This window comes from Leptonychotes weddellii, chromosome 16 (genome assembly GCF_054177405.1).
Source record: "Leptonychotes weddellii isolate Sample4059 chromosome 16, ASM5417740v2, whole genome shotgun sequence".
NCBI classification, from domain to species: Eukaryota; Metazoa; Chordata; class Mammalia; order Carnivora; family Phocidae; genus Leptonychotes; species Leptonychotes weddellii.
Window position 1 is genome coordinate 8,572,786 of NC_138384.1, and position 13,395 is coordinate 8,586,180.

At 43.9% G+C, this 13,395-nt stretch overlaps 1 protein-coding gene across 4 annotated transcripts in view; it reads right to left on the reverse strand.

Annotated features, from left to right (window-relative positions):
• The window catches only part of WWOX (WW domain containing oxidoreductase), a 918,520-nt gene that overhangs the window by 559,791 nt on the left and 345,334 nt on the right, over nucleotides 1-13,395 (reverse strand). Inside the window, exon 8 of one of the 4 annotated variants that reach the window (XM_081806337.1) lies at nucleotides 3,610-7,565. The exons of the other annotated variants lie outside the window; for them this stretch is intronic. Coding sequence (XP_081662463.1) covers nucleotides 7,512-7,565 — 54 coding nt within the window. The 3' untranslated portion in view covers nucleotides 3,610-7,511. Of the gene's footprint in view, nucleotides 1-3,609; nucleotides 7,566-13,395 lie in introns of those variants that run through there. 4 annotated transcript variants of the gene reach the window in all.

The window sequence follows — 13,395 nt, forward strand, 5'->3', positions numbered from 1 at the left end:
CAATTCTAAGAGCCCACCTGCTGCCAGTCCTGCCCCTTAAAGACCCATCCTTCTCACTAAAGCCAGAGTGCCCCTTCTAAATGCACACTCAGTCCCTGTATTACTTGCGGGATACTGCAATATCCATAAACCTTCCCAGCGCCTTCAGTTGCCATGAAGATAAGATCCAGAGTTTTGCTGGGACTCCCAAGGCATCTGGGGAGGTTAGCCTTGTTTACCTGGCTAGTCTTGTCATCGTCCCTTACACAAGCTAGGCTCCAGCCAGCCAGATCCATGTGTCCTCTCCTTCAGAGGCCAGATTTTGTCTGGATGCCCAGGATGTGACCATGAGCAACAAAGTCCTTGTTGTTACGGGGATGACGGTCAGGGGTGGCTGGCAGTAGAGTCAATAGCCACAGTACAATCATGGTTGCAGAGGACATTATGAGAACAATGGAGGATGGAGGGGTACCCAACTCACACTCAAATCTTGCGGGGAGAGGGGCTTTAGGGTTCAGGCAAGCCTTCTGGAAGAGTCAAAGTTTCTTTGGAATAGGGAAAAAAGAACCCTCTACGTAGAAGGATCTATATAAATAAGGCAGGCCTTTCAGAGCACCATCAGCTCTGAGACCAGGGAGCCAAGATGGCAGTCAGCTCAATGAATCAGAGGTCTGCAGTCAGGGAGGCCTATGAGAGGCTCTCATGATAGCCAGGGTGTGAATGGGCAGGCTCATGAATTAGTGTCATTGCCATATAGGGGTTACAGACTCCAACTCCTAGGAGGCCAGGCAGTTTCTATGAGTGAAGTGGGCCTGATGGGCACCACGGAAAGCCAACGGACATGCAGCCCAGCTAGAGAAGGGTAGCCCAGCTAGAGAGGGGCAGCCCAGCTCAAATCCAGCCTGCTGCTACCACTTGGAAGCACAGGCAAATGATGCCAGCTCTGTTTTTTCAAGAGAAGCAGGAAATCCCAGTTGTGATGTAAAGTCTCCCAATTTGTAAAATGTTGGCAACTAACTTATTTCATGAAGGGAACAAAAACCCAGCAGTCCCAACAAAAGACATCTGCAAGACACATACTGGCAACTTTGGGGATGGAAGCTGGAAATGAGGGTGGAGGGTCCAAGCACTAGATCTTCTTGCTTTTGATCAGAAAGCAAAAATGTGGGGAATAAAAAAGCTGATTCCCGGGGAGACAGCAGCAGTTAGGGGCTGGAGCTGCTCAGGGGGCTGGGAGAAAGGCCAGCTCCCCAGAATCATTTCCCCCCACTGCCCACCGGCCATGAGTTCATCGAGTCAACAAATACTCACTGAGGACCCACCATGTGCCAGGTACTGTTTCAGACTCAGAAAAACCAGCAGTGGACAAAAACAGGCAAATTCCCTGCTCTAAAGAAATGCACACTCATGTCCTCTTCTCAGGGAAATGAAAAAAAATGGGACAGTTTTCAGTGGATTTAGCAAAGACTCCAGTAGACACAAGTTCACCCTTCCCAGCTTACGTCCTAATTCCTTTCTTGAAAATCATGCAGGATATATATAAGCTGAAAGTAAAAGCAGCCCTGGAGGCTGGGCTCCAGCATTCTGGAACTTAAAGGGTTTTGCCTCCCTTATTCTCTGCTGGTTCCCCAGGATCTAGAATAGCGCCTGCACGTTAGCCAGCTCTCAACAAACATCTGAATACATCGGATAATCTGGGGCTCAGAAGTAGCACTGAAATCCCAGAAGAAGAAAAAAACATCACTTGAGTTAGAATTGGTTTTTGCACACGAAAAGTATTTCTTTTCCACTTCCAGATCTCTATTTGGTGGTAGAGAGGTAGAAAAGGATCTCGAAGCAGAGCAGTAATACGTCCTTCATTCCGTTAACAAGATTAGACATTCAGAACAGGCAGAGTCAAAATCTAGCAAGCCACTTCGAAATCGTAGGAGAAAAGGGGGTACGTAGACTTCTGACCATCTTCCTTCCATATTTCCATCACTTAGGACAATTCCGTTCCTCCTCTGACTTTACTGCAATGTGTTTCAAACTTTGTTTGCCAATCCCAGGGTAAAACGAGTAAAAATCAGTGTCATGCAAAACAGTACTTATGTGCGTTTAGTTGAAATCATTCCCAAACCTGGGGTGGGCAGTGGTGACCCACTGTGTGTCAGGGTGAGTATCTGTTTCCATTGATTTCAGGTACCCTTTTGTGTTCTTTATAATCGTACCCTCATGCCAGTGTAGTTCCAATTGCACCCGAGATAAATCAATCACCTCAGAGATGGGAACAGACCATTCCATCATAGAAATTCCCTGAGCGTTCCCGGTGCTCTGACCCCACAAGTGTCAATGGTAAGATCCCCTCTGCCTAACTTGAACTGGAGCCCGACAGCAAGCCATATGTTACCAAGAGCTGATCGCCTCCATATCTCGTTGTGAAGTCTTTTTTTTTTTTTCCTTTCTTTCTTTTTAAAGGAGGAGGAGGGAAAGTACCCTGTTTATTTCCAAACTCCCTTGCATCTGATTTGCAATAGGCTGGCATTTGCTGTTAAAGCAGAAAATTATAAGGAGGGCCTAATTGACCCTCCTGTGTCTCTGAAAAAGCCTGTCTGTGGTCTCTAATTGACCCTCTAGGTACCTACGGAACAATGAATGAATCTTCAGGAAATAATGGAGGGCGATGATTAATAGCCCAGGTCTGGCTGGACCTCTGCCTCTCGAAGCTCTTCTCTCTGCACTTTGCTTCCTCCCTCCAGGACACTCGAGTCCCTGGATTTCAGAAGCAGCGATTTATTATTATCACTGAATAATAAATACCCTGCAGTCGACATTTTAAAAAATCGGACACACCACGATTCTGCAGAGGTTGGGATAACATTTATTTAAGCTGGCATTCTCATTTTTCTCCTTGCAATGCTCAGAAGAGTCTTCCTCCGGTATTTGTGGGCAATGTCAAAACAGGAGGCTTCTCTGAAGTTTCTAGTAAAATCACTCCAAACATAAAGTCCTTTGAAATTGTGAGATTTTTTTTCCTTTTCCAAAGAGTGAATATGCCCCATTCTGCTTACTTCAGGTGAAGAATAAGGCTCTTCAGGAGTGAAGGGAATGATAATAATAATACTGGCAGGAGGAAGTGACATCCCCTTAGTGTAAAGTGTGTAATGGCCCCTCTTACACATTATCTTGAGGACTACTCACAAAAGCTCTGGAATGTAGATAGTGCTATTATCCCCATTACTCAGATGTCAGATGAATAAGCTGAGGTGCAGAGAGAAAAAGTAATTTGCCCAAAGTCACAATGTCCAAAGTTCCAGTTCTGGGTGCTTCATAATATTCAGCAGTAATTGCATCAAATGAACAATATTAAGAAAAAACATGTTTTGCAACATGGGCAAGAGAATAAAAGGCAATGTCTTCCCTTTCTTTTAGCTTGGCCAAAAAATACTTCCTTTCTCCAGACAGGGTCGGAAAGTATATTTAAATTTAGAAATATGCATGCCTCCAGAGGATTGTAAAAAGCCAGAAGGGTTTTTTTTTTTCATTTTTTGCGCATTCATAGCATTAACTATGTTTATAATTAAAAATTATTAAAAAGGAAGGAAGGAGGGAAGGAAGGAGGGAAGGAAGGAAAGAAGGAGGGAGGGAAGGAGGGAGAGAAGGAAGGAGGGAGGGAAGGATAGAGGGAAGGAGGGAGGGAGGGAGGGAAGGAGGGAAGAAAATAAACCACAAAAATGCTCCTTCCAAATTCTCCTTCCCTCCTGCTGATGTCTCCACCTTCCTCAGAACCTTCAATGGCCAGGGAACCACAAGCTGTCAGCCAGGCCCTGCTGGGGGCTCTGGGCCCCTTTTCTTCTTAGTCAGTGCTTTGTGGGAGAACAGGCTGCCTACGCAGCAAAATTAATGCTTGGGTAAGGATTACAAATTCTGTGCAATCCGTGGATGTTCTCCTGCATTAGGTCCCACTTCTGTCATCACGGCGCACTGGGCGACCACTCAGAGTCCTAAGCTTTGGGTGGGCAGTGGACTTCTGGGAGTCATGAAATCTGGGAGTGACTCAAAAATAGAGAAGAAAAGAGTCGAATAATCAAATCTGCGTGCAGTGAATGGAGCACTGCCCTAGGTATCCTGGACAGTCCCATCCAATGCTATGATTTAAAAGACAAACAAGATGGTCCTGGTCTTCGGTCCAAAAGCAGACCCTTCCCAGTGTTAGTTGAATGCTAGAGACAGGGAACAACTCGTGTATCAGCGCACTTTTCAAATGCAAACCAGCCACTCCAGAGTCCGTAACTCCACCGCCTCCACTATGGGGCTCCCACATTCTGGGCCACTATCCACCTGCCCTGATCACCCCATGGCCAGGTACCAGGTAACTAGGGAGAGCCCCTCTGCCCCAGAGCCCACTGAAATGATGCAAATTAGTCCATCTTAAGTCGGCTCACCCTCCCTCCCTGGTCCTTTCAGCAGAAACCACAATAAAGGCTCCCTTCTCCCTCCACTTGTCAACAACCCTGGAGCTGCTCGGTGTGGCCCCATTGCATGGTGGGTCCCCTTTGTCTTGGGATCCGTGAGTATCCCAAACCAACCTTCTGATAACAGTTGTCTCCTGATCTCCACACCTGGGTAATAATTAAAGCCTATCAAAACAGGAAGGGAAGAAAAGAGGGAAGGAAGGGTGGGACGAAGGGAGGTGGGGGCGGGGAGAAAAGAAGCAAGGAAAAGACTGAAGAAGGAATAAAGAATGGATGAATGATAAGGAACTTAAAACCTGCTTCTCTTTAGGAAGACAAACAATGAAGATAGCCACAGAAGAAACTTCCAGGGGACATGCACACTGGAGACAAGGGCGGAGGCTGTGTGTGCAGTGGATTGGCCCATGGGGTACTCCGTGTTCAGTACGTCTCTGACCACAGCCACCTTGCTCAGGAAACCAGCAGAGAGCTTCACTTCCATATATGGCTGACAGTCGGCATCCAATGTGGAGTAAGATTATAAAATGCTATTAAACTATAAACAGACCCATACAAGTCCCTTTTAAAGAACTCTCTGTGCTTTCATTCATTAAGATTCAGATGCTATGGAGGGTACAGATGCGCCTTTTACTCCTGGATCTCAAATAAAACACCCTGTATGGAAGGAGATGGCTTTGTATAACTCACATGACAGTTTACAGGGTAAGACAACTTCATCAGAACAGTATCACAGTATAATCTTCATGTTTTTTTTGGGGGGGGGGCATCCAGGGTTAGGAAAATCTAGCTTTAACTGGATGTCACACTTCCATGTGAACTTTGGGGTCCATTTAAGGAGTGCCTTGATCAGAGGGTCACCCCACCAGGGACCCCTCCATCATCTTCCTTCCAGAGGGTGCCCCAGGGAATGGGTAAGAAAGCATGTCAGGAAGCCAAGGATGGCTTGGCCCCCACTAGGACCTGGTTTTAGTAAGACAACCAGGAACCCTCTCCCACTCAGTCCTGAGAGCCTCCCTGCGTTTGCTGCCACGTGTGGAAGGAGATGGATTTGTGGACTGGAAACCATCCAGCTGACACGACACCTGTTTGGGCACCCAGCCCTGGACGGGGAAAGGCGAAACTGGTTTCCACTGATTTTGATCTCGAGCATAAAACGGAGAGCCATCACGCTGGTCTGGTGAAAGGAGACAGAGTCTGCTTTGTCAGGGCAGCTTCACGGGAGGATGGGGCCCTAAGGGCTTCTCAGCCCCTGGCGATCCGAGCCGTGGTGGCTGGAAGTGCCTGCTTCCCACCGATGGGATTCACCATCCAGAGCAGAATTGTGGGAGCAAACAGCTAGCACGTGCACTCATGTAGCTTTGGAGTACTCCTCTCCTTTGAAAGAGTGACAGGGAACAGACCAGATCGCCTTAGCCCTGCCTCCCTGGAACATTCAAGCATTTGCAACAATACAATGGATGTCCCTGTCTCCAAGGAAGCAGGGAGACAGTCTCCCAGTTCCTTACTACACTGAGTCAATTTTAGGGTTAACATTTTAAATATAAACAAAGAAACAGGAGTTCACATGACCACTAGCCCTCTTCTCTTTGGAAAATTCAGACCACGATACACAAATGTTTAGAAGACAAGCCACCTAAGTAACACCCAGGGAAAAGACTGAGGTTTCTGTTTTCCTCAGGTTTCTTCCAAAACCTATAGCATGATTCCTTAATGCCTTCATCATGGAATATATTTTCTGTTACTCAGAAGCCTAACTATGCAGCATCTGTCCTCAAAAGACTTTACAACACACCCTTATAACAGATTCATCAATTAACCCTGAGCCTCTAGCCAAGTGAGAAGGCACATCATCTCCCCTGTTCCTTTTTCTCTTTATCCTAAAAAAAAAAAAAAAAAAATGAAGTTGGCCTTCAATCATTTTGTTCCAAATCCTTACTCCAAACTCTTGATGTTTTCCCCAGTTGCCCGAGTATGGAAAGAATCATGTCCACACTGGCTCCAACCAACCATTCCAGTTCTGTCGCTGTTCCCCAAGAAGCGCAGGAGTAAGACGTTCCATGAGAAGTGTCACGGTTAACGAGAAATCCCAAAGCAAGGGCTTTGTGTTATGTCAGAAAGAAACGAAAATTCAAAAGACAAACACTCATCCAAGATCGAAAATAGCATGTTCTTAAACCACAAAAATCAAACACCATTTTTGTAAATAAAATTTTATTGACTCACATCCATGTCCCCTTGTTTACATGTATCTATGGCTGCTTTTACTATACTTAGCAGTTCAGCGGTTGTGATAGATACTTTACAGGTCACAGAGCCAAAAATATTTACTAATTGGCCCTTTACAAAGTTTGCCGACCCTGTTCTAGGCCAAAAATTAATTTCTATGACCCTCAAATCCTTAAGCTGGCTTTGTCACTTTTTGGTCTTAAATGATCAAATAAGATCATTTTAATGACGGTATTTAGGAGTTACTACTTTGGGGTTAGGAAAGAAGAGAAAGTCAAAGAACTTTTAAAGATTCACAATCATTATTTTTGAAATAAAAATCTGATATATACCAGGTACCTGAATTCAACCACAAATATTTCTTGAACATGTACCATGTATCCGGTGTTTCTAATGTGGGCTTTTCTCCCCTTCTTGCCCCCCCACCCCACCCAACGCACTATGCCCTTGTTTACTTTGCCTGGTCAAATAAAAACAGCTTTAAAGAGTCCCCATCTCTGACAGGTGTCCTGCCTAATACAGGTTATGCATATATACGTTGTAGGTATTTGGATCACTCAAGTCATCTACAAAGTGCATTTTACCCCTAGGCTTGATATCCAAACTGTAGGATTAAGTCATTTAGAATGTACTTGATTCCGATAATATGCAGTGATTTTGTTCGTGTTGTTTGGTTTTATTTCCTTGCCCAGAATGATTTCCATTAGCTGGCTTGCAGATTAGCCACCCCATCTCCTGACAAGAGCATTTCGATCAAATGGTCTGGAGTGGCCCCATGTCTTGCTGCTGCCGCCAAGGGACTGATTTAAAAGACGGACAAAAAGTAGACACAGAGAAGTCCAGATAGTGTGATTAATGGTCGATCCAACTTTCTCTAAACCGCATATCATGACTTAATGGGAAACCCTGAAGAGATTAAAGGGGGGAATTACATTACCATGAATAATATAAAAAAGTGATATTCTGCCTAAAAAGCTTTTGAGTGCAAGTGACTCGAACAAATATATTAACAGAGCTTACAGCAGATTCAATCAGGTTGAACGTTCCCCAGAATTTATTTTGAACTAAGCTTTATATATCTGAGATGTGAAGAATGAATCTATTCGGGACTAGCAGGAAAGCTATTAATATGCAGATTTTAACTCTGCCTTCGATTCGAGAGAGGTTCTATTGTCCCTCCCTTACTACTGGCAACCTCTCCCCATTACAGATGTAGTACACCTCCAAAAATCTCAATGCCCCAATTATGCTCTAGCGAGCTAAGACTTATTCTCCTCACTTTATTCTAACTTCCAAAAATCAGTTCAAATTTGTGTTATCAAGGCACCGATAAAGCCACTATGTTCAAAAGTATGAGTTATGTCACTCCAATCCATCCTTCTGTTGGAAACTCCAATTCATTTGGGGGGCAAAACTTAGCAGTTAAGATAGAAATCTGCTTTCCAAAAACTAGGTGCACATTAACTTACAATTAAGCCATGATGTTCATCAGGTTACGGTGTATGACGGGTTAACGGGCTGCAACCAAAAGGCAAATAGTGAAATGAAGGCGTTTATTTTCGAACCAACAAACGTGAACAGAACCATTACAATAAGTCCTATTAGCATTCCAGTTATTGGGCAAAATAATTTCATCTCTAAAATTAATTAAATATATTGGAATGACCTGGACTCATTTCTGTGGCAAGCGGACGGAACAGCACTGCATGAAAGGCAAACTCATTTACAGTCAACTGGCCCATCAATTCCTTGACAGATTATGTTTAAGTTGATGGGAAGTGAAAGTTAAAAATATGATTCATCCAATAAGGCAGCAATGTGCTCCAAAGGAGTTTGCAAAGCAATTTTTAAAATAAACTCTATTTTATTTTATTATTACTTTTTTTTTAAATTTAGGGACAGAATGCCTTTGGGTTGAGATACAAACTATGTTGAAAAGTTCATCGTTTAGAAAATTCTGGTTCTGTCCCAAGTTGTATTTTATTTTCCTAAGCAATCTGGATTTTTTGGTAAAGATTAATAATGTGTATGACAAGTAAAAGGAATGAGTGAGGTCCAAGGGCTTTTGCCAGGTTTTTGAAGAGAATCAACAGCAGACTCTTGGTTCAAATCAGGTCCACAATCCAAGCCTTTCTGGATCACCTAACGACAATGAGAAGTCAAAGTGTGTAAAGCACTGTCAGCCTCTGTGCTCAGTAGGTACCAGGAGTGCTAGAGACTATACTTTGAGAGCACATGCACTGCAGGGCCATGTGAACCTGGTGTTTGGGTATCTACTCCGTCACTTACAAGCTGTATGACATTAAAAACAAAACACATCTAGCCCCTCAGTCCCTTACTTTGTTCATCTGTAAAATGGGTATACTCATGTGACCCCCCCCTTCAGTAGGACTGTTGTATTCAATTGAAAGAGCTGATATACACAAAGCACTTACTATAGTGTCCCCAATGTAATGGCTCAGTAAAGGTTAGTTTCTACCCTACCCTCTTTGGTTGGATCTGGAAGACATTCCAATAGGTCTGGTAGTACTCAACTTTTCTAGGCTTTTCTAAGTAACATGTCAACTTTAGATTGGGTTTCTGGGCCACTGCACCAGAAGAACCAGGAGTGTTTGTTGAACATACAGATTCCTGGACCCCATCCAGGATGTATCAGAATCACTGGGGAGTAGGGCTCAGGAAGAGATATTTTTAAAATAAATCCCTAAATGAGTCTTAGGGACCCAGAATTTTTGAGAATTTCTGATTTCAACAAACAGGATGTAGACAGAGAATCACAAACCATCACTTCTTGAGCAAATCCACTGCTATTCCACAGCATTAGATATGATTACCAAGGGCTGCAGCTATGGATCCTATGTTCTTCTGGACAATCCCTCGCCCTTGTTTTCCAGGTATGTGCCATGCAGGCTGCCTTTCAGTTCCTGGAACTGTCTGGAATAGGACCAGACCTTAATGTCCTGGTCACACCTACTGTTTGGTTCTCCTCCTCATCCCAAGCCCTCCTTCTCCTGCCTAAACTCCTCCTTCTCCCTTTTGCACCTTAGTTCCAAGCTCATCTCCTTATGGAAGCCTTCTCCACCCCCTACACAAAGTGGGAGTCACCTGTTCTAAGCTGCATTAGGACCTTACACTCCTTGTCACAGTGCTAACCATCTTGTGATTAACTCAGTGAATTTTTTTTTCTGTTTTTATAGACTGTCTTCTCTTCTCTCCTGAAAACTGATGGAAGGCAGGGACTGTTTCCTCCTTATTCACCAAATCATCCCTCATGGCCAGCATGGGCCATGGTATGGACTGAATTGTATCCCTCCCAAATTCATACACTGAAGTCCTAACCCGTGACATGAGACTATTTGGAGGTAGCGCCTTTAAAGAGGTCATTAAGCTTAAATTAAGTCATGAAGGTAGATCCCTAACCCAATATGACTGGTATCCTTGTAAGAAAAGGAAGAGACACCAGGGATGGGCCCAACAGATAGAGGGATCACCATGTGAAGACACAGCGAGAAGGCGGCTGTCTGCAAGCTAAGGAAGGAGGCCTCAGGAAAAACCAACTCTGCCACCACCTTGATCTTGGACCTCCAGCTTCCCTCCAATACAGTGAGGAAACAAGCTCTTATTGTTGAAACCATCCAGTCTGTGGTGTTCTGTTGTGGGAAGTTTAGAAAACAAATACAGAGCCTGTTCCATGGTGGGGGCACAAAAGCTGCTCCGTGGCCAACCATGACCACCAGGCATCTCTGGCTTCTCTCCACCCTCCCCTGCATCTGGGGAAATGAGACTGTTGAACTTATTTATGAATGGATTAATAGAAACAATCTGAAGACATCCCGTGAGCAGAAGGCCATGATGGTCCTACAAGTAACTGATTCCTGGAAGAAGAGCTTGGAACCAACATAGCATCCCTTAGCTGGGAACTGGACCATCACTTAGTGCAACAGATCTCCCATAAAACTTCTGACTCTGGCAAGCCTCCCTACCCTCACCACAATGCTGCCAGTGGGAAAGAAGTCACCACCTAATCAAACCACCCTCTTGGAGTCCTAGGGAGCTAAGGCTTAGCTGTCTCAGGGAACCAGCACATGCAGGTAATTTGTGGGTATCTGCTTAGGAAAAGAATCCTTAATGTGAGAAGGGAAAATTAATTCACATTTAGTTTGTTGTCTTAGTCTAGAAATAATCTCATTTTTAATATTCTCATTTGAACCCCCTGCACATTGCAGTGAGCTAGAAAATGGCTCAGAACTCTGCCTCAAATACAGCTCTGCCACTTAATGGCTCTGTGAGTGTGGCAGTGACTTAGTTCAGTCAGCCACGGCTTCCTCATCTGCAAATGAGCAACCATTTACTTAGTAAGATAGACAGGATGTCTACTCGATAGGGCTGTTGCAAGATTCAATTAGATATGGGATAAAAAGTGCTCAGCATGGTGCTCTCAATAAACCGTAAGTACGACTGTATTATTATTAAAGAATCAGATTTTATTATTAATAATTAATATAATAAATGCTAGCAATCATTGAGAGATGTCCACTGTTTAACAATTATAACCAGAGAGAATACTAGTATCTGTTCTCCATTTCCTTACAAAATATTTGCTCTCAAAACTCAATTTTTCATTGAGTGAAAAGAGCTGGTGCTACTTGTTGGTCAAAATATGCAAGTCAATTAACTCACGGATATTTTGAAAGTAGGAAACACGGGGTTCTGTTTGGCGACGTTTTTCTCACTATAGTAACCCCCAAGCAACTGGAGGCTTTGAAAGTGACAAATATAAGTCTAGGTAGGGATTATCTTTCATCACAGTGCTCTAATAATCTCTGCTTTGACAAGAAATTTATGGCAGGCTGCTGGAACGTTAGTTTATTGATGATTAAAGTATCAACTGTCCTTGATACAAATAAACAGGGTTTCTGAATCATAAGCAGTGAGACAGGGCACCCACTGGGGTCCTGGGGCTGTGCAATTTATGGGTATTCAATTCTCATCAATGTATTGTCAGTATATCCAAAGCATCTGACAGGTTTCTGTTTTGAGGATGGATGCTCTTTCTACAACCCAAGGAGCATAAAAGGTAAGGTCTCAGCCTGATAGGTTTGAAGCCTGCATTATCACCAAGGATTTAATATTGGGAACTGCCCTTGGCCCCGGCTTTTCCTATTCCACATCTTTCAGGATTTGGTATGTTCAATATAGTATTAAGGACAGGATTTGGCAACCACTGAAAAGTTTCCATTACAGGGTCCAGGCCTCTGTTGAAGGTACTGGGTGAGGAGTTCCAATGACCAAGCAATGACCCCCAGAGTCAATGATGGAAAGGAGGGCCATTCTAACAGGGAATTCACACACAGGGAATTGGCTGCCAATATGGATGCCATGGAGGACCCCGGGCAGACACTGTTGGCTGCCTGCTCCACAGCCCTTATTCCTCCCTTCGTCCTTGATGATAAACCTCCAGTCCCTCCCACCCCCGGCCCAAAAAGAATTCCTGACTTGTGGGAGACAGTTGTGGTGGTCTCATTTCCCTAGCTGAGACACAGACAGGTATGTGATGCCATTCTGGACAATGCCTCATGAGAGGGGTTCTTTTGGCAGAGGCGTCTTGGAAGGTGTTCTTCACTCTTTAAAGCATACATGAAACAGGCACATTCTTATCTCTTGTTGTCTCTACTCATTATTATCTGCAAGTGATTCCTGGGACTTGGCAACCATTTTGTGACTGTGGGGTGAGCCTGCCTCAGAGAATAAACCAATGTGCTGGGGAAAGCAGAGCAGAAAGTCAGAGCTAATCTAAGTGCCTAACAATATTTTTAAGCCTTTGCATTAACTAAATCTTAAACTGCTTGAGCTCCAGACTTCTCCTGATGCAAGATAATATATTTAGCCAAAAGCTCCCTTTCTTAACATTTCTTGATCTTTCCTCCTATGTTTGAAAATATTCCCCACTGTTAACCCTAATACGTCAAATTACACGGAAAACTCACTTTGTTTTTTTTAAAGATTTTTTTAGTTATTTCAGAGAGAGCACACACACACATGTGAGCATGGAGGGGGAGGGGCAGAGAGAGACAGAGAGAGAGAATCTCAAGCAGACTCTGTGCTGTGCACAAAGCCCAATGCAGAGCTCGATCTTACAACCCATGAGGTCATGACCTGGGCTGAAACCAAAAGTTGGACACTTAACTGACTGAGCCACCCAGGGACCCTGAATACTCACTTTCTAAGTGGAAAATGCCCAGGTGGATAGTATCAGGAATGGACATCCTAATTTAACTTGGTTGTATTTGATTGTTTTCTTCTTATCTGAGATCAGAGGGGCAGATAAAAAAAAAGAACGGCAAACTGGGAGCATAGGATACTGTCAGAAGCATGAGCCTGGTAGGCACAATGGCATAAGACTTAGAAATTGCACAATTAGATTCCTGGGAGGAATCCAAACCATACAAAAGAGTTATACAGTCTTTGGTATCTATACAGAGATACCAAAGATAAACTTCCCCTAACTTTAATCTCTCTCTGTGGGTAGATATCTGGGGATATTTTGTGATAGGGGTGGGAGAGGTTCATTTTCAAGGGGATGGGGCAGCCAAGTGGGTAGCAGCTCTCAGTATGAGTAACAAGCAGATTCCTGTGAGAGGCATAGCAAGAGAGAATGGAACATATTTATTTCTCCCTTTTCCTTAGTATCAGGAGGCTAATGATACAGTGGAGTAATGCCCTCAGGTAGACAAAA